General features: G+C 35.5%; 1 protein-coding gene across 1 annotated transcript in view; it reads left to right on the top strand.

Moving 5' to 3' along the window:
* The first annotated feature begins 10,171 nt into the window (after positions 1 to 10,171).
* The window catches only part of LOC128998773 (protein MCM10 homolog), a 41,226-nt gene continuing 24,179 nt past the window's right edge, over positions 10,172 to 27,218 (top strand). The window contains exons 1-7 of the mRNA XM_054425120.1: positions 10,172 to 10,413; positions 15,471 to 15,990; positions 17,032 to 17,191; positions 19,072 to 19,226; positions 21,283 to 21,375; positions 23,064 to 23,232; positions 25,777 to 26,018. Coding sequence (XP_054281095.1) covers position 10,413; positions 15,471 to 15,990; positions 17,032 to 17,191; positions 19,072 to 19,226; positions 21,283 to 21,375; positions 23,064 to 23,232; positions 25,777 to 26,018 — 1,340 coding nt within the window. The 5' untranslated portion in view covers positions 10,172 to 10,412. The remainder of the gene's footprint in view (positions 10,414 to 15,470; positions 15,991 to 17,031; positions 17,192 to 19,071; positions 19,227 to 21,282; positions 21,376 to 23,063; positions 23,233 to 25,776; positions 26,019 to 27,218) is intronic.

Here is a 27,218-nt window from a genome sequence, read left to right as displayed (position 1 = left end):
ATGTAAATTTTTATATTTATGTTTTGCTAAAACCAAAACATTTCAAATCAATTAGTTACAGCTGCAAGTTGAAAGCAATTAAATACAGTTATCCTATACTCTAATACATCAAAGCCTGTCTGTCTGTCCTGTCTGTAATATAATCTCAAAATCCAGTGGAAGGATTTTGATTACATTTTGGAATTAGGGACTTAAAGTCTTAAAAAACGTGAGTGACAACAGCCACTACCTCAGGAAAATTTGTATTTCGCTACACAACTCATTTGAAAATGTAACATTGGCCTTATGGGTTGCAAAATGCAAAGTAACTATGTTTGTTGAAAAAAAAAACAGTAAAAGGTAAACAAAAGACATGTAACATGTGTTTATACAAGCCATCCACAATATACTAGCAAATTATAAAATGCAGTACAAAGTGATAAATATCAGTTATACAATACAATACAATACAATATTCTTTATTGTTAATTCGTCAAGAATTACAATAGTGTCAATACAATAGTGAATTGTACATGTTAATTTTCATAAAATTCCTTTATTGAGTAGAAGGGTCTTGCGATTAGCCACTTCTTCAACTCCTGGTGTAGCTTGTTGCCAGTCAGGTCTCTCAGGTAGTCAGGTAGATGGTTCCTCAGCTTGCAGCCGGTGTAGGAAGGTTTTTTCTCCCAAAGAGTTGTTCGGTGAACTGGTAGTGCAAATTTGGAGCCATGACGGGTGTTGTAGTGGTGCAGGTCTTGGTTTCTTGGGGGGTTTATTTCATTCACATACTTTATAGATTCAAGTATGTAGAGAGACACCACTGTGAGGATTCCTAGGTTTGCGAATGCTAGTCTGCAAGTCTGTGGTGGGACAAGGTTGGCGAGGGCTCTTATGGCTTTCTTTTGAAGGACGAGAATTCGATTCATATTTTTTGTTGAAGTTCCTCCCCACACTGTCAAGCCATATCTAAGATGCGACTCTACCAGTGCGAAGTAAGCTGTTTTGGCCACGGAGAGTCCGCCTATGTAGTTTATTCTTCTGACGACATATATTCCAGTACTGATTTTTTTGCTTAAGTGGTTGATGTGCTCTTTCCATGTTAGTTTGTTATCAAGGATAACACCGAGAAATTTTGTGTGGTTTTCTATTGTTACATCCTCTAATTGAGGGACTATGTCTTTTTTCTTACTGAAATTCAGAGTTGTAGTTTTTGTGGGGTTTATTGCTAAGTCATTGTTCTTTGAGTAGAGGATAGCTTTATTTAGGATCGATTTTGAATTAAGGTAAAGGTTTTGGGCTGTGTTGTCCTTGATCAAAATGGTTGTGTCATCTGCATACATGATTGCAACAGCATTTTCACTCTCAATTTGTTTGGGGAAGTCATTAGTCAATAAGATGAATAGAATCGGGCCTAATACAGAGCCTTGTGGAACTCCTCTCGTCTGCTTGCTTTTTGAAGATTTGAAACTTTCTGTGACTTCATTTGATGAGTTTTTCAGTTCCACAACTTGTGAACGTCCCGTTAGGTAGCTTTTGAACCATTCTAGCGCAGAGTTTCTTATACCGAGTCTTTCAAGTTTCTTGCATATCAGGTCGTGGCCCAGGCAGTCAAAAGCTTTACTGTAATCAAGGAAGATGGCGGAAATGTATTGTTCGTTTTCTATCTGGTCTAGGACGTACTCAATTAGTGCTGTTATAGCTGAGGATGTAGATTTATTCTTCCGAAAGCCATGTTGGCTGTCAGTTAAGAGTTTGTTATCATTAAGATGTGCCATTAATCTAGCCAGAGCAATTTTTTCTATGATTTTAGAGAAACTGGAGATGAGAGAGATGGGCCTGTAGTTTTGAGCATTTTCAGTTGGTCCTTTTTTATGTTTGGGGTATATTTTACTGACTTTTATGGCGGATGGGAATTTGCCTTCTTTAAATGATTTATTTATAAGATAAACCAGAGGAGAGATGAGTTCTTAAGAGCAGTGCTTTATCATCTTAGAGGAAAACTCGTCCATTCCACTTGATGTTTTGGCTTTTAGGGAGTTTATAATCGTTTTAACTTCTTTATAGGATGTTGAAGTTAGGGTAAGGTGTATTGGGCAGACTGGTTCCTCTCCATTCAGCACTGTTTCAGGGTCTACAACGATTGCTCTGTTTTGGTCAAGGGTATTTTCTGCTATATTTGAGAAGAATGTGTTGAAGTGTTCGGCCATTTCTTTTGTGTCGTTTGTGAGTTTGCCATTTATTTCTAATTCTGTAAGGGTTTTCTCTTCACATTTTCCTTTTCTTTCCTTGTTTATAACTTGCCATAGTGCTTTTGGTTTGTTGTCAGCTTGTTCTATGAAGCTAGCTGTTGAGGACATTTTTAGGTTTCTTAGTTTCATGTCGTATATCCTTTTTCTATTAATCATTTCTAATTTGTCTTCATTTCTGTTTGTTAACTCAAATTTTTGCAGAGCTTTCAAAAAGTTCTCTTTAAGGTATTTTGCTTCAGGATCGTAGTACTTCATATGTTTTTTATTTGTACTAATTTTAGTTTTCTTTAATGGGCATGTATAATCCAGTGCTGTTTGAAGAATATTATGAAATTTGTTGTAGGAGGTTTCAAGATTCGGTGAAGAGTAAACATGTTCCCAATTTTGTAGATGGAGGTGAGCCTTTAGATTGTTAAGGTTTGTGTTGTTTAGGCTTCTTTTCATTACAAATCTTTGGGAAGTGTCTTCTTGGTGTGTTTTCAGCAGGCATAGCTGCGCAGTGTGGTCAGATAGACCAGTATGCACAACTTGTCCAGTAATATACGCATATGGTATGTTTGAGCATATACAGTCTATTGAAGTGGCTGTGTCATGGGTTATTCTGGTGGCCTCTAGAGGAAATCTCCAGATGTTTTGTGTGGTTAACTCTTCTTCCAGCATGGTGTTTTTGGAATCTTGGGTGAGCCTGTCGATATTTATGTCACCGATGAGTATGAGGTTTTTCTTGTGTACTTCTTGTAGTTCTAGCGTGTCTGATAGGAGGTCAAGGGCAATTCTTGCATTTTCGATTGGTGGTCTATAGATTCCCAGAATGTAGATATCCTTTTTCTTTGTTGTCTGCATGCGAATCATTGCTGCTTCGAAAATTAACTCCTGGCATGTGTTTGATATGTTAATAGCTGATACTGTATCAGCAAGGGATTCCTTGGAATATATTGCAACACCTCCAAGTTTATGTTCTTCTCTACTAAAGTGGGTAATTAAAGAGTAGCCGGGAATTTTTGTAGCTTCTAGCTCTGTTTTTTTCAGTCCGTGTTCAGTCAAGACTAGAATGCTTGGTTTTGTGTCATTGAGAATATGGTGTAGTCTGTTCGTCTTTGTAGCAAGTCCTCTAATATTTTGGTGCATTATTGCTACACAAGAATTATTTGGAGATTTGCAGATTTTTCTTTTCCTTTTTTCAGGCTGTTTGTTTCTAAAAAAGGGGTTATAGTATGGGACACTGTAGAGTGATTGGATTGTTGACTTGAATTGGGTTCCTGCAGCTGCTCATGTTTCTGTTCTCCTTGAGAAGAGAGGCAGTCCATCTCGGTCATGTTTAGTCGCTTGGTGTGTGACAGAATATTCTTTTTATATAGGTCTATATTTTTCCAAAAGAAGTCTTCAATGGTCTCTCCCGGCTTCAGAAGCTTGGCGGTGATCGGGGGTTTCCCTGTGTTCTTTGGTTTAGTTGATTTTTTTGGGGGAGATATAGTGCCCTTGAAAGTAGAGCAAACTCCTTTTGGGATTTTGATGGCCTTGGGTTCTTTAATATTTTGATTTTGTGTTTGTTGTGGTTGACTTTGGTGTTCTGGTGCTTCTTTCCTCAACTTGCTTTTTGCTATTTGCAAGGAAACACTGAAATGGGTTTTCTTAGTAGTTGCCAATTTGTTTTTATTATATGAAACTCGTCTTGGTGTGTTAATTGGCTTGCAAGGAGTCTCCTTTTTCTCAGTTATTAGGTGCTGGGAATCTTCTACTGTTATTTTATCTTCTAATTTCTTCATTTTTGACTCCATATTATTCTGTTTTTCTTTTAGGGCCTTTAGTTCAAGTAGAATTAGTGTTTCTGTGTTTGATGCTTCTGGCTTTTTGTTGTCTGAAACTGTGGATTTGTTTGTGAGGTCCTTCGCCTCTGTAGTGGTTGTCTGTGTGCTTGTCTCTCTGAATGATTTTGTAGATTCTTCTCCGGTGTTTATTCTGCTGCATGTATTTTTTTGCCTAAGGCATTTAATTTCATTCTCCATGTCCTTTATTTTTGTGATGAAGCTATTAAAAGTTTCTTCCCTGTCTTTGTCATAATCTTCAAATGTTTTTGTGAGAGTGTTTCTTAGGCTTACTTCCTTTTCCAATTGGTGTTCTAGTTCAGTTATTGTTTCGATTAGGTTGTTGTTTCTAATTAGAATAGTATTTTTCTCGTCTTCTAGTTGTTCAATTTGAGCGTGGTAGTTCATGATGTCGATGGTTTGTATGTTTGTTAGTTTCTGGGCCAGACTCGAGTTTTGTTGAGTCAGGTTGAGTACTTCTTCTCTTAGTTTGCTATTTTGTGCTAGAAGTGCGTTTCCAACTTCTGCTGCAAGTGTTAGAGAAGTTTCTAAATCGGGATCTTCTGAGTTTTCTAGTTCTAGAATTTTGTTTTCTACCTCGCCCATTTTGTTACCCTGACTTCCAGAGGATATTTGATTTGGGGGTGTGGGAGTTTGGTCTTCTTTTAGTTGTAACTCTGGCTTTCCAGAGGTGAGGGAAAAATCACTACAATTGTTACACCTCCATAGGGAAATGTCTTCTTTAGAAAGGTTTTTTAATTGTTTTTCTGTGATATTGACACACCCACCATGAAACCAGGAGTTGCAGGGACCAGTACATTTTATACTGGAATATTTTACACCGATGTTGCATTCACCACACGGATATTTTGAAACTTTTGTTTTGTTCTTCGACATAGTTCAGGTGTAAAATTGTATCAGTTTTGAAAAGTTTGGCTGGTTCTTTATGTCAGGGGTCTTGAAGTTCAGGTGTAAAATTGTATCAGTTTTGAAAAGTTTGGCTGGTTCTTTATGTCAGAAGTCTTGAGGTTTAGGTTAACAATTCTAACAGTTTTGAAAAGTTTGGCTGGTTCTTTATGTCAGAAATCTTGAGGTTCAGGTTAAAAATTATATCAGTTTTGAAAAGTTTGGCTGGTTCTTTATGTCAGGAATCTTGAGGTTCGGGTTAAAAATTGTATCAGTTTTGAAAAGTTTGGCTGGTTCTTTATGTCAGAAGTCTTGAGGTTCAGGTTAAAAATTATATCAGTTTTGAAAAGTTTGGCTGGTTCTTTATGTCAGGAATCTTGAGGTTCAAAAATTGTATCAGTTTTGAAAAGTTTGGCTGGTTCTTTATGTCAGGAATCTTGAGGTTCAGGTTAAAAATTATATCAGTTTTGAAAAGTTTGGCTGGTTCTTTATGTCAGGATTAGAACTATTTAAATAAATAAATTTATTTCTGTTGTCAAAAATTTGTGTAGATTAATGAAGAATACAGTGTTGCACTGTATTACTGGTTGGTAGTAAGTTGTAGACACTGTTAGAAGTGGCAGTGTCTGTGGTCAGTTTGCTGAGCGTCCAGTCAGCAACTCTCAGTTCAAACACTCCCAGGCAGCAGGTGTCGTGTTGGAAGTGATGAATGTGTTATAACTATAAGCAAAGATTAAAGTGAAGATAACTCGATACTGTATAAGGGAAAATAGAGCAAGAGTTGATGTGTGTTGGTGACGTTGGAGTACAATGGCGTCAACTAAATGTTTCACTCTTATTTAAGGGTACATTTTACAAATTTTATGCACTCTTTTTTATAGTTTACAAAATTTGGACAGCTGTATTCAGTTGAACTGTAGTAGTTTCCGCAAGGATTGTGTAAAGATAATATTGACAACATGAGTAGAAAGTTTAAGGTATGAGCCTTGGGGAGTGCCTTAAAAACTTCTACGAGTGTAATTATTACTATTTACGAGTAGCGTATGTGACGGCCCCAAAAATTCCCACACCAATTACGTATCAGCTGGGGAGATCAGGGACGGCTCCAGAGGGCAGGCCAGGTAGGACCGGGCCAACCCAAAATTTTGGTAGATATTTCAAAATTATAAATATATAAAGAAATTTAGTTATATGTAAATTAACAGAAAATATTTAAAATAATTATTTTCCATTAAAATTTAAAAATTTCCCTTTTTTGTGGGGAAGTCCTTCAAACCCCTTGTCCCCCAATCAAACTCTTTCTTGATCCTTGTGAGGCCTACCCAAAAATTATTCCTGGAGCCGCCCCTGGGGGAGGTTCTGTTGCTACACCCTAGCTGGGGCTTTGCTTTATTCCAAATTTAAAAGGAGGGTCTGTAATATTGAACTCTTTTAACCTCCTAACTTCTGCATCAGCTCAGTTGTCTCACCATGGAATATTCCGGCGACCAAGACTCAGTGCTAGTGCGCAACTAAAGTTTGTCTAACCAAAATTAAACTACTAACTAATTAGGTAACTGGTAAGTAAAGTCGGCTGACTTTTCCGAAACGATAAACAGTTATGTTATGATGTATGGCGGTCAGAGAAGTGGGCTTTGTACAAATTTTAGGGTGAAGAACAAAGAAGCTCCTTCCAAATTCTGGTAAAGTAAAGCAGGATGTTTCTTGGTTGTTGTGTGCTATAGGAGAGACCATATCCTGGTAGGAGAGCCTGGTATACTATGGAGCACGTCACACAAAGAATCAACGGATTGCAGAATTTTGTCATTTTTTATTCAGTACTTGACTTCTTGTAGTCTATCACACCTCCTTCAAAAGAAAATACATTGTCAAAAGCATAGTCGTAACGAGGATGACCACATATAGCTTGACACCATGTCTTTGATGTACCCTATAGCTGATGACTCCCAGTTGGGTGAGTAAATCTATGTATTGGTATTGTGACAACTGAAAGCCACAATATAGAAGCTAGAAAATTTTCGTGATTGATCATGCGTCGACTCAAAAGGCAATAGACCGCTTTGACTGTGGGATCTGTCGCTGTAGATACAATTATGGAGGGGAAGATGCCTCAAGCATGACTATGATGAGTGGAGGCAGTCATCTCCCAATTTCATTTAGTGCTATGTTAAAGTGTGTAGGGATGCTTGATGACCCCTAGGGTTTTTTAAGTAGCAGGTTCTGTGATCCAATAGAACGTAAAACATGTGGTTATTATTAAATTTGTTTAATAATAAATTAACCCTTCGGTGTATTAAATTTGGACTAAGTTGTTTCGACACATATTACTCACCAGGTAAACACTCTTTTGAGAAACGCACAACATGGCTCCAGAAGAGGGCGTTCCACTACTTCGGCTCTAATCAACCTTGCCAACATATAATAATCACGGACGCTTTTGAAAACAATGAGTCTGTTCGCCTGAATCTGTGTGACCTCAGTAAAGCTTTTTTGACGTTGTATCGCATAGCATACTTTTGGACAAGCTGAGACTCTACGAAATTGGAGGGAGTGTGCTTAATACATGGCTTGGTCCTGTGGGTCACTGTTCAGCTGCGCAACAGGTTCTAACTAATGCAAAAGATGACACTTCGGCCACTTCGGGTGATCACATTTGCGCGGGGTATATTACGACCACTGTCGCCCGATTTTTTAAGAATGGCAATTAAGTACTAACCGTGTTCAGCCAGTATGTGTACAAAATCCTTGGTCTCCTGAAGGAAAAGGAAACTGACTTTGACAGATGGAGAGACCAGCATACTTATATGAGACACGGAATGCAGTAAACTTTGAATGTCGTCTATAAGCAGATCTCTGAAATGCTACCCACGGTATGCTATCAGGATTTTTAACAAGCTTCCTAAAACTGTGTTAGAGACTTGAAGATTAAGCCTTTCAAAAAGACCCACCAGAGCACTGGTAAAAAGGCCGTTGTACTAGTTGGCCAGGCTTGAAGAGCCACTCTTTCCATCCTGATTCTGATACCTATGTGACATACAACTAGACCTAATTGATCCAAACCACCATGCCACACATTTTTTGTAGTGTTTGTAAATATTAGTTTTGTAAAAATTGTAGGCCTGTATATTAAATAAATTTACGCAATCTATCCGATAATGTCGGTCAAAGATTAAGACATCAAGTATCAAGTAAGTAAGTTAGTACTGTATCAAGTAAGTATCTAAATTTATATACAGGGTGTCCCACGTAAGGTGTCTCATTGATTACGGAAAAAACGGCTTAAAGGCCGGGGCCACACTTGTAAATTTTAACCAGCGAGACTGTTTTTTTACGTTTTCACGTGTGACGCACGTGAAACAATTTGACCGTGGCCACACTCGTCTTAGGCCGGGGCCACACTCATCTTATCTCACTGAATTTTTTCCACGGGCGTTACCCGTGGGTTTGAGAGATACATTGCGGTATATGGGGCAGGCCACACTAGAGTAAAAACGTCCGTGAACGCGTTTGTCAGTCTCGCTGGTAAAACCAGCGAGACTGACAAACGGAATTGCACGAGATTTTACGAGATAGGTTTTTCGGGCAAACCAACGAGACTGATAAAGCATGCCACACTAGCAATTGGCAATAAAAATCGTCCGTGTCCGTGTTCCGGTTCCCCCCCTCCACGCTCACTTCACAGTAAATCAGTCAGGTTAAAACTAGAACCGTCCGTGGAAAAAATTCAGCGAGATAAGATGGGTGTGTTCACTCCCATAAGCCGCAATGCCCCGCGACTAGTTTTACGTTTAACGCCCGTGGAATGTTAGTAGAGAATACACGTGCAATTCCGTTTGTCGCTGGTAAAACCAGCGAGACTGACAAACGCGTTCACGGACGTTTTTACTCTAGTGTGGCCTGCCCCATATACCGTAATGTATCTCTCAAACCCACGGGTAACGCCCGTGGGAAAAAAATCAGCGAGATAAGATGAGTGTGGCCCCGGCCTTAACGCACAAGGATGAAATAAAATTATTTCCAGCTAAATCAACGTCAATGAATAACGTAAAAATATAATTACCCACACACACAGGCCCTATTTAATTTAGCGTTAAACCCAAATAACATGCATTTCATTATGGAAAATTAGGTTTTTTGTTATTTACACAAAAACTAAAAGAGATACGTAGTAAAGTAAGTGTAATTACAAAGTTGTTTGGATATAAAAGACCTATAAAATGATGTGCCACTTGACATAATATGTTGCTATTTGAAAATTTTGAACAATGGGTATTTTGCAAATTTTCAAAAGTCAATTTTTTTTTATTATTTCAAAAACCCGTTACTTGTAGCATATCACAGTTAAGCTAATATATCATAACGAGTAAGATAATTCAACCTTAGAAAGGCTAAGTGAATTAGTATAGGAAACACAGGGTATTAAAAACATATTTAATCTTTTCCAAATAAATTGCCACCATTTTGAAACGGAAAAAGATAATTCATTTCTGTTTAAGCCCAAATGTTTGTCTATTAAATATCTTTAAAATGATCTCCAACGTGACATATGTTTACGTTTGAAAATTCCGAGATTTGAACTAGTGACCATCAGTATTTGGCACACCCTGTATGGAAAAAAGTTAAAAAATATTTGTACGTTATTCCTTGGGGTCAATTTAGCGGGAAATAATTTCATTTCATCCTCGCATGTTAAGCCGTTTTTCCGTAATCAATTTGAGACACCTTTACGTGGGACATTCTGTATATATATATATACAATTAATGACTCTACTCTCAACCTCTTAATTTTTCATTTTTCCTAAAATTTTTATGACAATTAATATCGAAACAAAATATTTTAAGGGTTACTTATATAAACAAAATCAATAAGGTTACTTATAGTATAATACATTTATTTTCACTATATTCTTAAAATATTCGGATCCAACGATTAATAAAGATTTAATTTGAGTAATTTGATAATTGTTACCTTAAATATTAAGGTATAATATGTATAATTTGTTAGTGAAAATAAAACAATCAAATATAACTACTGTATTATATGAAATGAACACGTTTGTAAACAATAATTTTGTTTTTCACACAGTTGCTCTGCATGGCTGCATGTATAAGAAAATTTAGTCTGTGAGTGTGATGTCAAAGAAAAAAGTCTTATTGGCGGTTGGCGCTAAGCAGTGTTTTCAAGTTAAATTGAAGAGATTCGCCATTTTATTTTATGGAATCAAGCCAAAAACTCAAGTTCAAGTTAGTAAGTTAGTTTGGCTGCGAATCAGTTTCAGTTTTCAGTTTAGTGAGAATGGAAATTTTGATTTATTTGTGATGATACCTTAGTTATTAAAATGTTAATTAAGTACATAAACTAACTAAATTGTTTGCCAAGTTCCAAGGTATTGTAGGCCTACCTAGGTAGCTGCTGGAGGTAAAGGAATATTAAATAGACTAGGCCTAGGCCCTAGCTGAGTGTCGAGGGAAAAGTAAGTTGACATATTTATTGTCCTAATCTAGGCCCCTAGGCTTAAGTTATAGGTAGTTTGATTTAGCATTTCAAACTTTGCATAGCCTTAGGTTTATTTTACAGAGGTAGGCTACTTCTTCGAAAAGTATGCACAGGCCTAGGCCTATAGCCTACTTTCAAACACAATTAAAAACATTGATCGTTATGATTGAATTCGTTGTGAAATTTCGCAAAATTAGATTACCAACATCATGATTTTTTTGCAAAAAATTGTTTTTTTCGGCTTTCCCGGAAAACGGTGCTTTTCCTTAACCCTTAGTGTGCCAGGCGAGAAATAAAAGTAACGCTCAAAAAATGCCGATGATTTTTCCCAAAGGTCGCGCTAAAAATGCCGAGCGCGATCTGGCGATTTTTAGGTTAAAATTTCGTAAAAATCGAATTTTCGATATTTCGACCAACGAAAATCGATGTATCGCATCTAGTAACTTTCAACTCAATGTTAATATATGGGTTAAAAGAATCCGAGTATCCATTCGGTTGTTATGACAACTGTTCGATCATTACGAAACGTCCGGTCAGCCGGACGATGGCACTTTTGGCTCGTTCTAAAAACGTCCGGTCGGACGGACGGCGGCACTTTTGGCTCGTTTTAAAAACGTCCGGTTCCCCGGACGTTGGCACTCAAAGGGTTAAAAAATGACAATAATTTTTTAAATCAGTGCTAAAAAACAAAACAGATAAAAAAAAAACAGGATAGGCCTACGTGTCCGGTAACCGGATGTGGATTAGGCGTCTGGCAGTGACGTCACCAGGTTGCGGCCTTGCGGGGGCCCGGAACACCTTTACAACGTTACGATGTACAGCCATCTGTGTTCGTGGTGTAGTGTATAGAGGGCTCGGTTTGATTCGCTTCAATATCTTTACAACTTTTTGTCAATATCGAATATCGATATTACTTTGGAGGAATCTACTTTTTAATGACTTGCTTGAGCATGTTTAGATTTTTTGATTAGGCGTTCTGTCAGGAAATCCTTTGGCAGATATGTTACTTTCACTTTAGTTTTGATTATTAATACTTTTTACTTATAAGGACCAAAGAGGAAGTGAAATTTGAAATTAATAATACAAATCTAAGCGATAAACATAGTTGTTTGGAGCTTTAAACACAGTGCATTTCAAAACCAGCCTAATTTTTTGGAGTTACAATGAAAACAATAATGGCCGTTTTTACAACAATTTAAACAAGGTTAGCACTGGTGGACTTTAGTGTAGGCTATAATCAACGGCTCTTGAGCTCTGACAACTAACAAGTGACAGCTAACAGCGCAACCAACACTCCAGCAATAAAAATCAGTTGCTACTAGCTGAGTTCCTTCTACCACAAAAAATATAACCAGCTATTCCCATATAAGTGTGGATTTTATATTGTACATAACTTAACTCGATAAGAAGGTAACTTATGCATGGCCACCTTTAACCACAGGCCGCGGCCTGTTACAATTGGCAAAGTCGCGTAAGTGGTGTTGTTTAGTGACAGACGTCCCAAAAGATAACATGGCAGACAGGTGACATCAGCTCATTAATTCGCACTCTATTGATTTAAATTTATGAACATAAATTTATTAAAATATTGAAAATAAAACATACAGAATGGAAAACCGAAACATTATGAATTAGAAATCTAGATCTGTATATTTTAAGTGGAGTTAATAATGTCATAGTCCAGTAACCAATCTTTCACTAATACACAAATACCATTAGCTGCTTCCAAACCAAACAGCTGTTACAACACCACTTGCGACATTGCCACTTCGAAGGCTGCGGCCTGGAGTTAAAGGCGGCCGTGAGGTATGTTGATATTACTAAAACCTAAAACTTTATCTAAACTTAGAAAATTCAATATCGAGAACCGATATCGACAAAATTCTTCCGATCATGATATTATCGAAACCCCAATATCGATACAATATCGGAAATATTGAAACGAAAATATCAATATGCATTGATATCGATAGTATTGCAATATCCCTACCTATAACTTAATTGTATTTTATGAACAGAATTTAACCTTCATTCGACTTTTTTCACTATCAGCAAGTTTGGTTGGGTTGGTTAGGTTACTTACTTACTTACTTGATACTTGATCTCTTCATTGTTGCCCAACAAATGTTGGATAGATTGCGTCGTTAGATTTTTACACTATATTACATATATACAATTAAACTGAACTGACGGATGTGACTTTTTTGGGGAAAGCGAGTGGCTCGTCAAAAAGTTCTTTTAAAGAGTACAAGGGCCTGCTGAGTAGGCTCTGGCGAAGTGCGGATTTGAATCGCTTTGGGTCAAGAGCTCGGATATTAGTCGGCAGTGTGTTAAATAGTTTTATCGCTATTGAGGGGTATGACTGAAGTGTGTGGCGAAGCCGACAACGAGGTAGGTCAAGGTCACCAGCCCCGCGGGTCCCATAATTGTGCTGCATGCTTCTAGTTGAGAAGTTACTTAAGTTGTTTCTCAGAAGGACTAAGGTGTTCAGTATAAACTGGCTGTAGACCGACAAGATACCAAGTTCTTGAAAAATCGGCCTGCAATGTTCGGTTGGGCTGGAAGATGTTATCAGGTTATGACATTAACTGCTGGACACCTAATCCATGTCCGGTAATGGACGTGTATCCTCTGCAAAAAAAAAAATAATATAAAGAACTTAGGCCTATAGCCTATATTTTTTAGAGTGTTGACTGGAGGTAGTCATAACTCAACTAGGCCTACCGAATGTTCAAGATCCGATGGATATTAACGGAGATACGGCTCGAAAAGTGTAGGAAAATCTAGTTAGCGCCAAAATGACCAAACCTAGGCTAGGTTGGGTTGGGTTATGTTGGGACATGTTTACAACAATAACTTAGCCTAAGTTACCCATTTTATTGGTAGGCCTAACCTAACATAACCCAACGTAATCTAATATTTAGCCTAACCTAAATAACCTAATAAGAATAAAATCAAATCAAATTTACCCTGTTTGAAATTATTATTATTATTTTTTGTAATTAGCCTAACTTAATCCTTCCAGGGCTAAATTAAATAAAGACTGGAGCTTAATTATTTGTTGCCAAAATTTAAAAACTAATGTGGTTATGTTTGGTACAGTAGGTACCTATATATTTTGTTTGAAATAATTCATGGATCATGAAAAGATTTTACTTAGCGCTGTTGAACTAAATCTGTAAAAAAGTTATGATGAAAATAAAATTTTACTTGACGGATATAGCCTATCTGTCTTAGGCTCATAAAAAACATTGGGTGGACAGATAAAACCAGTCTGCCGCCCTTACCAACAATCACAAAATATGAAGACGACCCCTAAACAATATCTTGAATATTCTTGTGGGCCGCAGACGTATACTGTATACCTCAACCTTATTCCTTCTTTCTTGATGTATTTTCTTGTTTTATTTTTTATCCCTAACATTGTATCTATAATTCTGAAGTAAATCTAAACCACTCAGTTCAGTCCCATGTCCTCATCCCCAATTACCCCCCAAACATCCCCAATTATCAAGACTAGGCTACGTAAAGACTGTTCTTCAGGCTCATTATATCCATCACATTCCATATAATTATTTACATTGCCAGTCAAAGTATAAAATCCTCCTCACAGTAGAACCCCGGTTAACGGAAATAAAGGGGGAAGAGCTGTTTCGGATAACCATTTTGTTGGTTAACCCGTCATATGCTAAAAATGCAAAATGCTTATGCATTAAGTTACCAAGGAGAGTTGAAAAAATGAATTGTATTCAATGTCTTTATAATAAGTATTTTATTTCAGCTACAGAAATGTTAAAATGGGTTAAAAAATACTTTAAACTAACAAACAACTGAAGTTACTAAAGCATTTTACATTACCGGTACGTATTACTTATATTTTAGCCCTGTATTGTTTTATGGAACCGTTTCGGTTAAACCGGGTATCGGTTAACCGGTGTTCTACAGTACTTTAATTTAACATCTCAACAACATCTTCAAATTTCTGATTCTGATCATTTAGATTGGTCACATGAGCTCAATAAAGCACAAAAATACATATGTAAACTTCACTCAATAATATCCTTGTGCGAACTGAAGTCCCCAATATTCACTCACTTTATGGCGTAAAATAATAGCTGAAACAGCTATAGAAATTATTATTACCAACCACAAAAAACAAAATAACCCTTTGTAATGCAGTGTAATGTTTTTTTGTGTACCAATGTATACCAATTTGTGTTTTTGGACGGAAAAGACCCGTCTTTAGCCCAGATAAGAAATTTCTCGGGAAGTAAATATCCGTATCTAGCCCGGATCGTAAACGGAGATTGATGGATATATCCGTCCATAGCCCAGGAAGGGTTAAGTTAAAACAGGCCGCCATTTTGAAATGAAAAAAATATATTGTAGGGCCTAATGATTACATTTTTTTGTAAAAAATACATGATGACTTGATACAATTGTATAGCCTACTAATTTTCATAAATTATTTACAATACCGTACTAAGATAATTTAAATATGTCTGATAGGGTTTTTACCCCATTATTTCCATAAACAAGAACTAGATTTATTCCCCATTTAAATAACATTAGATTCATCAAGTTCTTAGGTTTGCTAATGGAAGGTAAAATAGTGTTTTTTACAATATTTTACTAGTATAGGATGAAAGTAAATTTGCCAAATTCTATCAATATGTGAACAAGCAAACTACGACAGTTTTCTTTTCCTCCGTAACCTTTAATTGCACAACAATGCTTAAATGACAACATGAAATGCTTTTTTAAGCTTTACTTTTTGGTTGCAATGAAAATTGAACATTTCCATGTTTTAAGGGTTTACACATTTTAAATTTCAAAACCCCATAAGTAACATCCCATTCTTGTGACTCAATCCTACTAAAGACTTGGCCTCTGGGAACGTACACTGCTGTTCATACATACTTTGTGGAGTTATTGCTTAAATTAGTAAAGCACCTAACAGGCTCTCCTTTAGCACGTTCTTGTATTTTTACCCCAGGCTATCTAATGTTTGACAATTTGATAACTATTTTTCAGTGGATGCCGATGCAGCAAATGCAAACGAGCTAGACGAGCTGTCAGCTCTACTTGATTCTGGAATAGAAAATAACTCTGCCAGCTCAACACAGAATCTTCCAGTCAGAGATAATGATCGTGTAGTTTCCTATGACATTGACATATTTAAGGATGCAGAATCACATAATACACTTTCTACTAACTTACCGGTACCTTCTTTGAGTGAACTTTTCAAGAAAGAAAAAAATGGTAAAAAACAATCTGAAAGAAGCGAGATTCATGATGGCGATACAGACTCTTCAGATGATGAAGACAATAAATATTTCTCTGACCAAAAGTACTCTGATTGTGGTCGCAACATCAAACAATTAATGACAAAAAGTAGGCCAACCACTGAAGTAGAGCCCACAAAGAACACCTCGTGGAAGTCCAATAAACCTTTGTTGGCACCAAGTCTTCCTCTAATTCCCTCTCCCTCCACGTCAGGACATAAATCAAGTGGAGATGTTTACACGGATCCTTACTTTGGTATTCGTATAATGTAGGTATATAAGTATATTTGGTTAAAATCTATATTCGTATATCAAAATACTTATTAATCCAACATTTGTGCTCATTAGTTTTTTTTATTTTGCTCTTGTCCTAAAACTCATCAAAAGGTCTGAGATTTTTTAGAAAATGTAGTCCTGCTTGATTTAGGTCATCAGTATGCGCAAAATGGCTTAACATTTTTTTTTTTTTTTATTATGAGGGTTGATTAAGTAAGGACCATTTTTGCGTATTGCTCCGTGGTTCGCAAATACGCCACAACGAGGCTCCTGGCTGCTTACTGACATCATTTGTGAACTGAATTACACCATTTGCAGTTCTGTAGCTGACATGTACGCTTCGCTGTGTTAAAAAAAATATTCAAATTGTTGAATCTCCCGCCGTGTGCAAGATTAGGTCAGTGATACGTTTTTTTTAAATTTAAATAAAATAATTTTTAAAAATTACAAGAAACATATCTGTTGCCGACATTCATCACCAGATGATTGAAGGTTATGGCCCAAGTGCAATGAGTGAGGGTAGGCTATAATGCGGAACATTTTCACAGCCATTTTTAAACTCCCTAGCCCAATTAATTCTACACTTCCCCTCTAGCATTGCATCGGTGCCATAACCTTCAATCATCTGGCAATAAATGTCGACATTAGATGTATTTCTTGTAATCAAAAAACATCACTGACTTTATATCTCACGCGGCTGGAGATTTAAAAATTTAACAAATTTTAAAAACACAGCAAAGCATACACGTCAGCTACATAGCTGCAAATGGTGTCATTCTGTTCACAAGTGATGCCAAATGGCAAGGAACCTCGTTATAGCGTACATGATCCACGGAGCTATACGCAAACAGCCCAAACTTAAAAAATGTCCCTCGTACATTGTTAAAATCTGTTGGTTCTCAAGTCAAGTATAAACAATCATTTTAAGATATTACTTTGTCACTTTTTTATTAATTTAATGTTTATATATTTTTAACATAAAACAACAGATGCAATCCTTTTCTTGTTTAACAGTGTTTCAAATATTTTTACAGCACTCCTCTTATATCATCCCAGACTTTAAGAGAAAAAATGCAAGGGAAGACAGCAGTGACCTTTAATAGACTAGAAAATCACATTGCCAACAATGATAAGACAAGTGATTGGGTCATTGCCGGTGTCATTGTTTCAAAAACAATCAAGACATCCCAAAAGGTAAGAAAAGAAATCTTGAGTTTTATGTGTAGTTTTATTTACGAAAATGTATGATATATATATATATATATATTTTTTTTAAGAGGTTGGCGGCCTTTGTTCACCTCTGTTGATGGTGATGTGTTCTTCCCCTAAGAAAGAAGAATAATATTTTTTACTAAATAGTTGAGGTGGCATGAGAAGATATAGCCTAAACATCAAATATATAAATTACAGTAGGCCTACCTTAAAACATTAATAATCTTAGAAATAAGATGCCAAGAATATGTTTTAATTTGACAGTTTAAATGTGGCGGGGGATGGTTAAGGTAGGCCTACAGTTAAAATGTTTTTTTAGTTTAAAAATGACAACATTTTGTTATTGTACACAATTACATGTTAGTTTTCCCATGAGTGTTTCTGTTAAAACTTTAAAAAAAATAATAAACTAGTAGGATATCAAGGGAAACTACTTCTTAAACAAAGGATTAAATGTTACACTTGAGCATTAGGGTGGTGCGAAAAAACTCAAGCTGTGAAATTGAAGTTGCAAAAGTGCGGAAAAGTTGTGATTGGTACATACAAGAAAAACAAAACAAAAATTTCAAAATCGGAGTTCATCTTCCAATTGCGCAATTGGCCTAACATAAAAAAATAGTTAAAAAACAAAAAAATTCTAAAATTGTAAGATTCACATAGCAATTTTATTTTATTTTAAGCTGTGAAAAATTGTAATGTAAATTATTTGACTTCTTGAAGTATTTTTCCCTATTGCGCAATTCCATGAAAATTAAGCAAAAATTATGACTTTTTGATATATTTTAAATGTTTAAAAAAATCATGTGTGGCAAAACATTTGTTTATTTTGAGTTGCGAGCCAATTGTGCAGTTACTCGATTGATAAGGTAATAATATATAAAAAATCCAGAACTCACCACGTGGAGGAAGTTGCACTTGCAAGTTCCACCCGCACCCTTCCCATCATCCAACCAATAAGAGCATGTTTGATATTTACATAATTTTTTACAATTGGTATGATTGATTACTTTCTTTGGTTTTGTCTTTTTCTGAATATTTTGTTGTACCTGTTTACTCTGTACTTTGATGTACGATACACCAGAGCCACACTACAATCTAGATCACTCATGACCAATTTTAAAAGCAAATGAAAATGCAGAGTAGCTCCTAACCCAAGTACAAGTACAGAGTAAACAGGTACAAAAAAGACCAATTGTATAATAAACTAGTAGGATATCAAGGGAAATTTATTAAATTAACCTAATTGTGTGTCCCAAAAGTCCCACTGCCCTGTTATTTTTTGTATTAAACGAGATAAAATGATAGTATTCAAGGAATTTTTGAATGACCAAAAAGGGAAGTTTTTGCTGTATGTGATTTTTCACCCCCCCCCCAAAAAAAAAAGGGGTAGTTTGGGGTAAGACATATTTTCAACTGCAAATGTAAAGAGTTATATAATTGTAATGGTCATAATAAAAGAAGAAGAAAGGCAACTTCAATTTCGCAACTTGAGTTTTTTCGCCCCACCCTATTGAGCATAGGCCAATGCCCAACACTAGGATTTTCACAATGATTTGATTAGGGCCTAAATGCCTTTTATTATTGATTAGCCTAGGTTTAAAAAACTATTGTCGTATAGATTAAAATTATTTTGTTCTCAACTCAGCTGTAAATCTTAATCAAACCAAAAACCTTTGGTGGTAGATTTTTCTGCTGTCAGAAAATAAAATTTGAAGAATAATTGTTTTGTTACTTTTCCTTATTAAAAAAATAAATCCTTTCCTGCTTAATCAAAGATGAATTACAATTTAGAATGCTTTTTAATTTCAATTTTTATTTGATTGAGAATTATCATTGGAGTTTTCACATTTTGTACATTTCAGGGGAAGACATATCTAAGCTGGTCTCTCTCTGACCTTAAAGAAGATGTTAAAACAGTGAATGTGCTCCTGTTTGGAAAAGCTTACCAAGCACTATGGAAGACAAACACTCATGTTGTAGTAGCCATTCTGAATCCATCTCCTCTGGAAAACAGGGGGTGAGTTTTAAATCAAACAAGCTATCAGAAATGCATATAAAAAGTGCCTTAAGTAAATAAAATCCTACAAAAATCTATCAAAAGAAGAGTTATAGGAAAGATGGGGGAACATTATAAAACTTAAAAGCAATTTGGGGTAATTGGGGTTGGGATGAAAGGTTTTGAAGTCAGAGTGATCTCTCTTTTAACACGTTCGCTACCGCAATTATATGGAATTTACATTCGCATAGACCAGCGACGCAATTGTGCGTCGACTCGTTTCTCATAATAGACCCGCATATTTGCGTCAGCTGGTCACATTGAAATAGACTAACGACGCACAGTTGCGTCGGTGTTCAATGTTAATAATCAGTGTATTACTTAGCAACGGTCTATTTTAAAGCCCTGATTTTATCGTATCGGTCTAGAAGGATATCTGCCGCAAATGTGCGTCGCTTGGTCTGTGGATATGATGATTGATTACGTCACACAACAGTTGGCAACATTGTTGTTTACATTGTGTATTCCCCGACATCACAGAACAGATGTAAATGTTATAACCTTTGCAGTTTTGGCTAGTGTTTAGTGGAGTTTCTTTATTTGTTTGTGTAAAAGCTTGAAACAACCAAATTTACAACGACGCTTACGTGCGTCGCCTGGTCTATTGAAACGAAAATGTAATCTTTTTAACTGGATTTCATTAAATAGACTGACCGACGCATATATGCGGCGTTATAAAATTTGCTCAAAACGATAAATAAAAACAATATTTATTGCTTACTAATTCACTTGGTTAATATGAAGTCAATTAGTCCATTTAAACGATATTTCTCTTTTGGTCTGTCGGCAATGTTATTCCTATATCATTTGGTCTGTAAGCAACGTCATGATCATTCCTTTTAGTCTGTAGGAGTGTCCGGACCGACGCAAATGTGCGTCGCTCGGTAGCGAACATGTTAAAGGATAATAAACGGATGTTTTTGAAATTAGCATTGCTCATTTGTTTTGTGTAAATTATAAATTTTAATAATTTTAAGTGTTTGTTAACTCTTGCCATTTAAGAAATGTAGTTGGCTACTCTCTTTGGATGTCCGTTATTTATAGTCCAGCATCTATAGGGGGTTGAGTATGCACTGAAAGTGTAACTCTTTTTGACTTTTGACTGTTGATAAACAATAAACATATTATGCACGATGAAAAACTGTACTGTTTGTTGTTTTAACGGGTTTTCATGCATATTTTAACGTTATTTATGGCTTTTAATTCAGATTTTTAAATAAATTGTTAAATAGCTCAAATTATATCATAGATACGGGATTTTTCCTTGATATTTTTTTAAAGTGGATGAAGTTGGTAATACAATTCCATTTAGAGCTTGTTTCTATCGTGTCTAGTTTACGAGATATGAGCGATTTTCTAGAACGTGTCTCAGAGCACCTTACCCCCTTCTCCCCTAAGTTGTGCACCTGCTGGGAGGGCGACAACATCGGTTTTTGTCATCTCCAAGATGCCCCCAACAACAATCAAAAGTCAAAAAGAGTTACACTTTCAGTGCATACTCAACCCCCTATAGATGCTGGACTATTTTAGAAAACAATGGCCGTCAGGTTGAGTCCACTTTAATTCATACAGATTCCATAATTTTCTTAAATTCTTCAATTTCACGTTCCGGGGTTTTCACAGCCATCATTAATTGCTGGTTAATGCTATTTAATACCCGTCAGGATTCAGGGCTTGTGAGTGTGGATGCGTAATTTTGGAATTCCCTTAAAGAAGAAATGGTTCCTGGTATGTACATATTGCACCACATGCTGGCCATAAATGTATAGTTGTTACTGTTTGCACTTGTGCTACTGACAAAAATCTAATTTCGTTATGTTTGTATGTCCTGTAAAACAGTGTTTTCTATATAACAGATTATTCTTTTTTACAAGAAACTTAAGTGATTTTTAATACTTGATCTTCTCATATAAAAAATTAGTTTATGCCAAACTTGACATCTAAAGTTGGTCTTGGTAGACCTAAACATAACGTGTATCCACAGCATAGCCAATTCATGCTAATTCTTGGGTTTCAGACCATCAAATCAGATTGCATCTCTGTCTGTGTCTAACGCGGACCAAGTCATGGTTTGGGGTCAATCAAAGGACATGGGTACATGTCGAGCAAGGTAAGTAAATAAGATATATATTTATTTATATGACGTGTCTTTTACCAAGTTTGCTACAGAAATATTGCCTTCAGTATCACCTAAACATAAAATAGTGGGCCCAAACCTAGGTATTATCTAGTGGCCCGAACCTAGGTATTATCTTTCTCTATGGATACACTCACTATGGATATACAGTATTTTTTCCTTGTGTTATAATTGCTACCAGATTGAGCCGCCTATAAAATATGTTGGCTGTGAGATACCGTTCTTAGTCTTTACTTTTATATGATACAATCATTTAAAGAAATATAAAACTGAAGGGATTCCAAATTGCAAACTATAGTATATTTTATGTCCTCATTAAATATACAGGGCTGGGCAAAATATAGACACCGTTTTAACTTCTTCAAGGGTTACACAAGGAAAACCAAACTTTGCACACCTCTATAATAGCATAAAAGAGCTCTATTTTGTTGGTCCAGTAGAACCTTGATTAACCGGGGGCGAATCAACCGGGCAACGGATCATCTGTGGTTAGTAGATGCCTGTTAAATTATGTTACATAACCACAAAAACCACAAAAAATCACAAGAAAATTTTATAAATTTGATTTCTTCAGTCTAATATGTTGAATTGAAATGCACTGTATATTTAACTATTTTTGACCATTTTTATATGCAGTAGGTAACCCCATTATTGTTTTTGAAACATCACAGTTCATTAAAAAAAAAATAAACGGAAGCAAAACAAAGAAATGGCCATCGAGTGCTTCAAGGTCAAGCTATTCGCTTGCCCTGACAATCTTCTGCTCCTTACACAACTGTCTGCTGTGCGCTTGCTGTGTCACAACAGTTTATGATTGGGTGATTTATTCATTAGTAACCATGGCAACTTGTTGAATGTGTGGATGAAGAGAAACCAAAGAAAGAATAGAACAAAGAGAAATAATAAGGGACTTTTTACATCATTGTTATCTTTATCTTATTTTACATACTGTTTTTATTATCTTCACGACTTAAGCACTATGATTTTATGCTGTTTTATGAGTTGTTATCTAATGTTTTTATCCACATCCCTCTGTTCTGAATCATCATGTAGCCAATGATGACTACGGTAAAAGTAGCTTACTAGTCTAGACTTTCTTTTGTTTTGTTCTTAACGTGATTTATTGCTGTACAGTGTTTAGCAATTTTTGTTTTGTTTAAGTTAACAAGCGTGTTCAAACGTAACAGTTTTTATTTCTGTATCAAGGTTAATGACTTAACATATCACGATTGCACAATACTAATTGTACTTTGATCATGTAAAATGCAAATTAATCATCACATTAACCTCCATTTATGTAGTTAGTAGGTACTATGAGGCGTTTTTATCAGTTTGTAATACATGTTTATGGCTTGTTGGATTAACCGTGGTTTTCAGTTATCCTTGGTTTCCCTCCCTCCCATTATCCCGGATAATCGAGGTTCTACTGTATCCCAATTTCGTCTGAAAACCAAAAATGGGTTATTTTGGGGGCAACTCAAAAATTTTAAAGGTAAAGCCCCATCAAATACACCTCATTTTAATAAGTCTCATCCACATTATTCTTATTTTTTCTTTTTATTCATATTAATTTGTCTCTAAATACCAAATTTATTTGGAAAATACAACATCACACATGATATACCTACATGTATATATAACCTTTATTTTATTATTTTCAGGAAGAAGAATGGTGAATCTTGCACTATGATAGTCAATCTAAGCAAGTGTGATTATTGCGTGTACCACGTAAAGCAAGAATACAGTAAATTTTCCAGGAGATCTGAATTGCAAGCTCCATCCGGAGGTAGTTTATCTCAACTAAAGAACAAAGTGCTTGGAAAAAATGAGGTATGTTAATAAACTGTGATTGCCAATCCCATAGCACATGGTTGTACAGAATGTAGGGTGAAGTAGTAAACAAGCTGAGTTGAACATTGATTAACTTTTTAATTGATATATCAAGTAACGATTGCCTGTTGATTGCCTTTTCTGGTTAAATACTTATGAAAACAATTAAATGAAATTCTGTATGATTAAAATGTACTAATAAATGCACTATATACAGAGAAAAAACTGTTCAATGTTTTCTTTACTGCACATTTTTACTGCATTGTGTCATCTGTATGTAATCCAGAAAAATAATTGTTACAACATTAAGAATTTTGTTCATGAAAATTGAAAATATCAATGTCGGCTGTATTTTGTCAGTGGACGAAACATTTATTACGGGTAGTCCCTGTTTTTACACTGTCCCAATATACGCCATTTCGCCTATACACGATTCAGAAGAAAATTTAACTATGTGTTGTGCAAGGGTGAGTGTTACACTACCCTCAAGGTCTGAGGTGTGTAGCGTAACTGCATTTCACACTTCAAATAAAATATAAAAAAATGAATGGTCCACGTGGTATCATGTAATATTTTAACTAGCCAATACGCAGAGAAGTAGTCTTTCTCCAGCTATAATATTTTATTTAGTGATGCGTTGATACCAATTCAATTTTTTTACAATTTTACCAAATTTTCCGAACGGATTGGTTATACTACTCCCAATCCCTGTCTTTATATCCTTCTAAAAAGTATTTTTGAGGTAATAGGGTGTTTTTCAAGTGAAGAACAAAATTATGTAGCAATGAAAAAGTCTTACTAGCCAATTGCTCAGTTTAAACCATTCTAAACACATTTAATAACCACCATTTTAAAGTTAAATGGAGATCTAACTAATAAAAATCAAAAAGAAAATTGTATTATAACTAAAGGAGTCAGTCAGGCAAACTGAATGAATATCACAATCACCGGTTGTGTGAACATCATCATCTTCCGTTGTCGCGGCAAATTCATTAAAAATTTTCGGCTGTGTAGACATTATCATCGTCTCCCGTGGCCATTTAGACATCATCATCGTCTCCAGCGGTCATGGAAACGTCAATAGTGGTAATTTTCCGATCACGCAGGCTATTGCAGGGTATAAGTATATAAGGCGCAAGGTATCGGTATCGGAATAAACTTTTGACGATCGATTCTCGATACCAATCCCAACGAGAATTGACACATCACAAATTTAATTAGCATGACTAGCTATAATATAATTATTAGGTCTCCCCCCTGTCTTGCTATAATATTCCCATCTACAGGCAGACTCATTCAACGTGGGTAACTACATTATTATTTTTTATTTGATTTTTTAATTTATTTATCAACTTGGTACGTACAATAAATTTGTAATACAAGCATTTCTTATAATACTAATGTCTTTTCCATCCTTATCTTGAGTCAGTGTGAACTTTTATCCGTACAAAAATATATTTCCTTTTCCTACTTCTTAAACAGTAACAAATTTGGCTTGTATCTATTTAACATGATTAGATCACTATTAAAATTTTAATATTGAAATAGCTGTAAAAAGAAAACAAATAGGCCTAAATAAAATTAAATAAACAACAAGTGTAAATATGCAAAGAATATTCTTAAAATTACATAACATGATCTTTATACTTGATCATCATCATATTATTTGATAATAAATTAATGTCATATAGACATAGACTAGACATAGACAAGACATACTTTATTTGCACAAAACATTCCATACATGTTTTGTGCTTAACGTTTAGAATAGGTGCATTGTCAAAATTATATCCATACATGAAACATTTAACATTTAAACTTAACTTAAAAACGCTTAAAATGAAAACAATAAAAACATGTTCTAAATTGAAGTTCTGTAAAAATCTTCAATTAAGTAAAAAGCCTTGTCAATAAGTAAACTATCTATTGTCTCTTTAAATTTGGTTTTGCTTAGTGACTTATAGCACGGCGGAAGCACATTGTACAATCTCAGCCCAGCATACAATGGAGATTTTTCATATAGGGTCAAACGTTGTTGTTGTACAGTTAAAGAAAACAAAAAAAGTAGTATCCATGTCAGAAGTTGAATTACCGTAGTGAATATTTTTAAATCCATGCCATCAGCACAGAGACAGACACTACTGGCACACTCTGTTAATTAAGGAAAGCCAGCCAAGTGTTAGAAAGCAATAAGGGTCATAGTATTGAACCTGTGCTATAGTCCGCGCGCGATATCTTTTCATTTGGGATTTTTTGTGTTCCGTGTGAATTTTGTATCGGCAACGTAGCACCGCCGAGGCGAGCACCCGCGTCTTGTATTATGTGTTGGGGAACATGTCAGGTATAGGATGGGGTAGCGAGCCCTGCAGCGTTGCCAGGTTGTGCAAGTCCCAAGTGAAAAGATATCGCGCGCGGACTATAAAAACTGATGGCTTTAAAAATGGAAACATCATCCATGTCCATACTGTCTTTACTTCAAATCAAAATAACTGTTCGGAAATTTAAAAAACCCACCTACTATCCTTTTTAACGGGACTGTTTCAGGTTTTCTACGCTGGCCGGAGTTTTTCCGCCTCAGTTGGTAAGCCAACAATGAAGCAAGTGGCTAAAGATCAAAGACGTTTGACACAATTGTTTAATCAAGGTCAAAAACAGTTTGGCCAAACAAGACAAGTTGTAGAAGTGAAAAAACCCTCACAGTCTGCCCGTGTGCAACTGATGAAAGACGCAGAGCGCTTGCAGAAACTAACAGGGGCCCCAGCTACTTTGGCTTCTCTTGGTCAAGGGTAAGTTAGTTTATGATTAAATAATTAATGGTTTGTTTTGATCTTTTACAGGTGTACCTTCCTTGCATAAATTGTCCTATCTTATAAGTGTAATTCTTTTTGATGATGCACAATTAGTTAAATAGTTTATAAATGTATAAATAAAACCTCAGCAGCAAACCTGCAGACCAAGCAAATTTCCATTCGTCTGATTGGATATTTACTGGACTATTTCCTCAAACATGTCAAACTTATTCCTTATGAAAATAACAATAAGTTTAACGTAGTGATGGGCCAATTCCAGAATCAGTCGATTCCGATACTTATTCCTATTCCCGAACTTTGGTTTTGATTCTCAATTCCGCACTCAATACTGATACCTGATAATAAATTCACATCATAATACATAGATATATGCTTCTCGCTACCCTTATGAATAAAAGAACATGTTATTTAATCATTATACAATAAAAATAACTGCATTGCTATTGATTAAGGTTGCATAGATTAGGTTAGCCTATAAGGAAAAATATAGTACTTCAATACATAAATTTTAACATATTTTATTTAATTAAATTGAAAAAAAAAAAAACTCCACAGCTTAAAATATTCACTGCATTTTTTTGTTTGCATAAGCATTTGTACATCTACATAGAATGTTCCATATTGCTTAAGAGTGAAAAACTCAAAATGTAATATCAAAGTCATCTTCAATAATGTCATCATCAATATCACTTAAATAACTTAAAGAATCACATTAAAGTTCTCTAATATCACTCGAACGGAGATCGTCACACATTTTGGCAATTTTTTAACAATAATTCACTACGCACAGCAATCAACAATCAAACAATTCACCATTGGTAGCAACACAAAGGCACGACAGCTGTTTCAGGAACAACAACATATAACGATAAAAATAAAAATATATCGCTAAACAGCCGTCTCTTATAGTCACCGTGAAGCTCTGAATTAGCCGAACAGTTAAATATAAATAAGACGGGGCATTGATTCCGCATATACTGTATAAAAATAACTAATGAAACTTAGCTTCATATTGATGTTCTTTGCCCGAGGATCACTTCTTGAATATTAAAATGGTATAAAACTACCTGATTCAGTCTGTAATCCTTAGAATTTTTTTGTAGTGAGCAGCTACCGGTTTCGAGGTTATAACTTTGAATCTTTAGGGTCTTGGTGTCACTCTTTGGTATTAGCGAA

The sequence above is a fragment of the Macrosteles quadrilineatus genome, unplaced genomic scaffold (genome assembly GCF_028750875.1).
Source record: "Macrosteles quadrilineatus isolate MER2022 unplaced genomic scaffold, UCM_ALF_1.0 Scaffold_7__1_contigs__length_78375512, whole genome shotgun sequence".
In the NCBI taxonomy this organism is placed as follows: domain Eukaryota; kingdom Metazoa; phylum Arthropoda; class Insecta; order Hemiptera; family Cicadellidae; genus Macrosteles; species Macrosteles quadrilineatus.
The sequence above is the reverse complement of the archived record's forward strand: the minus strand, read 5'-3'. Positions and strand labels throughout refer to the sequence as shown.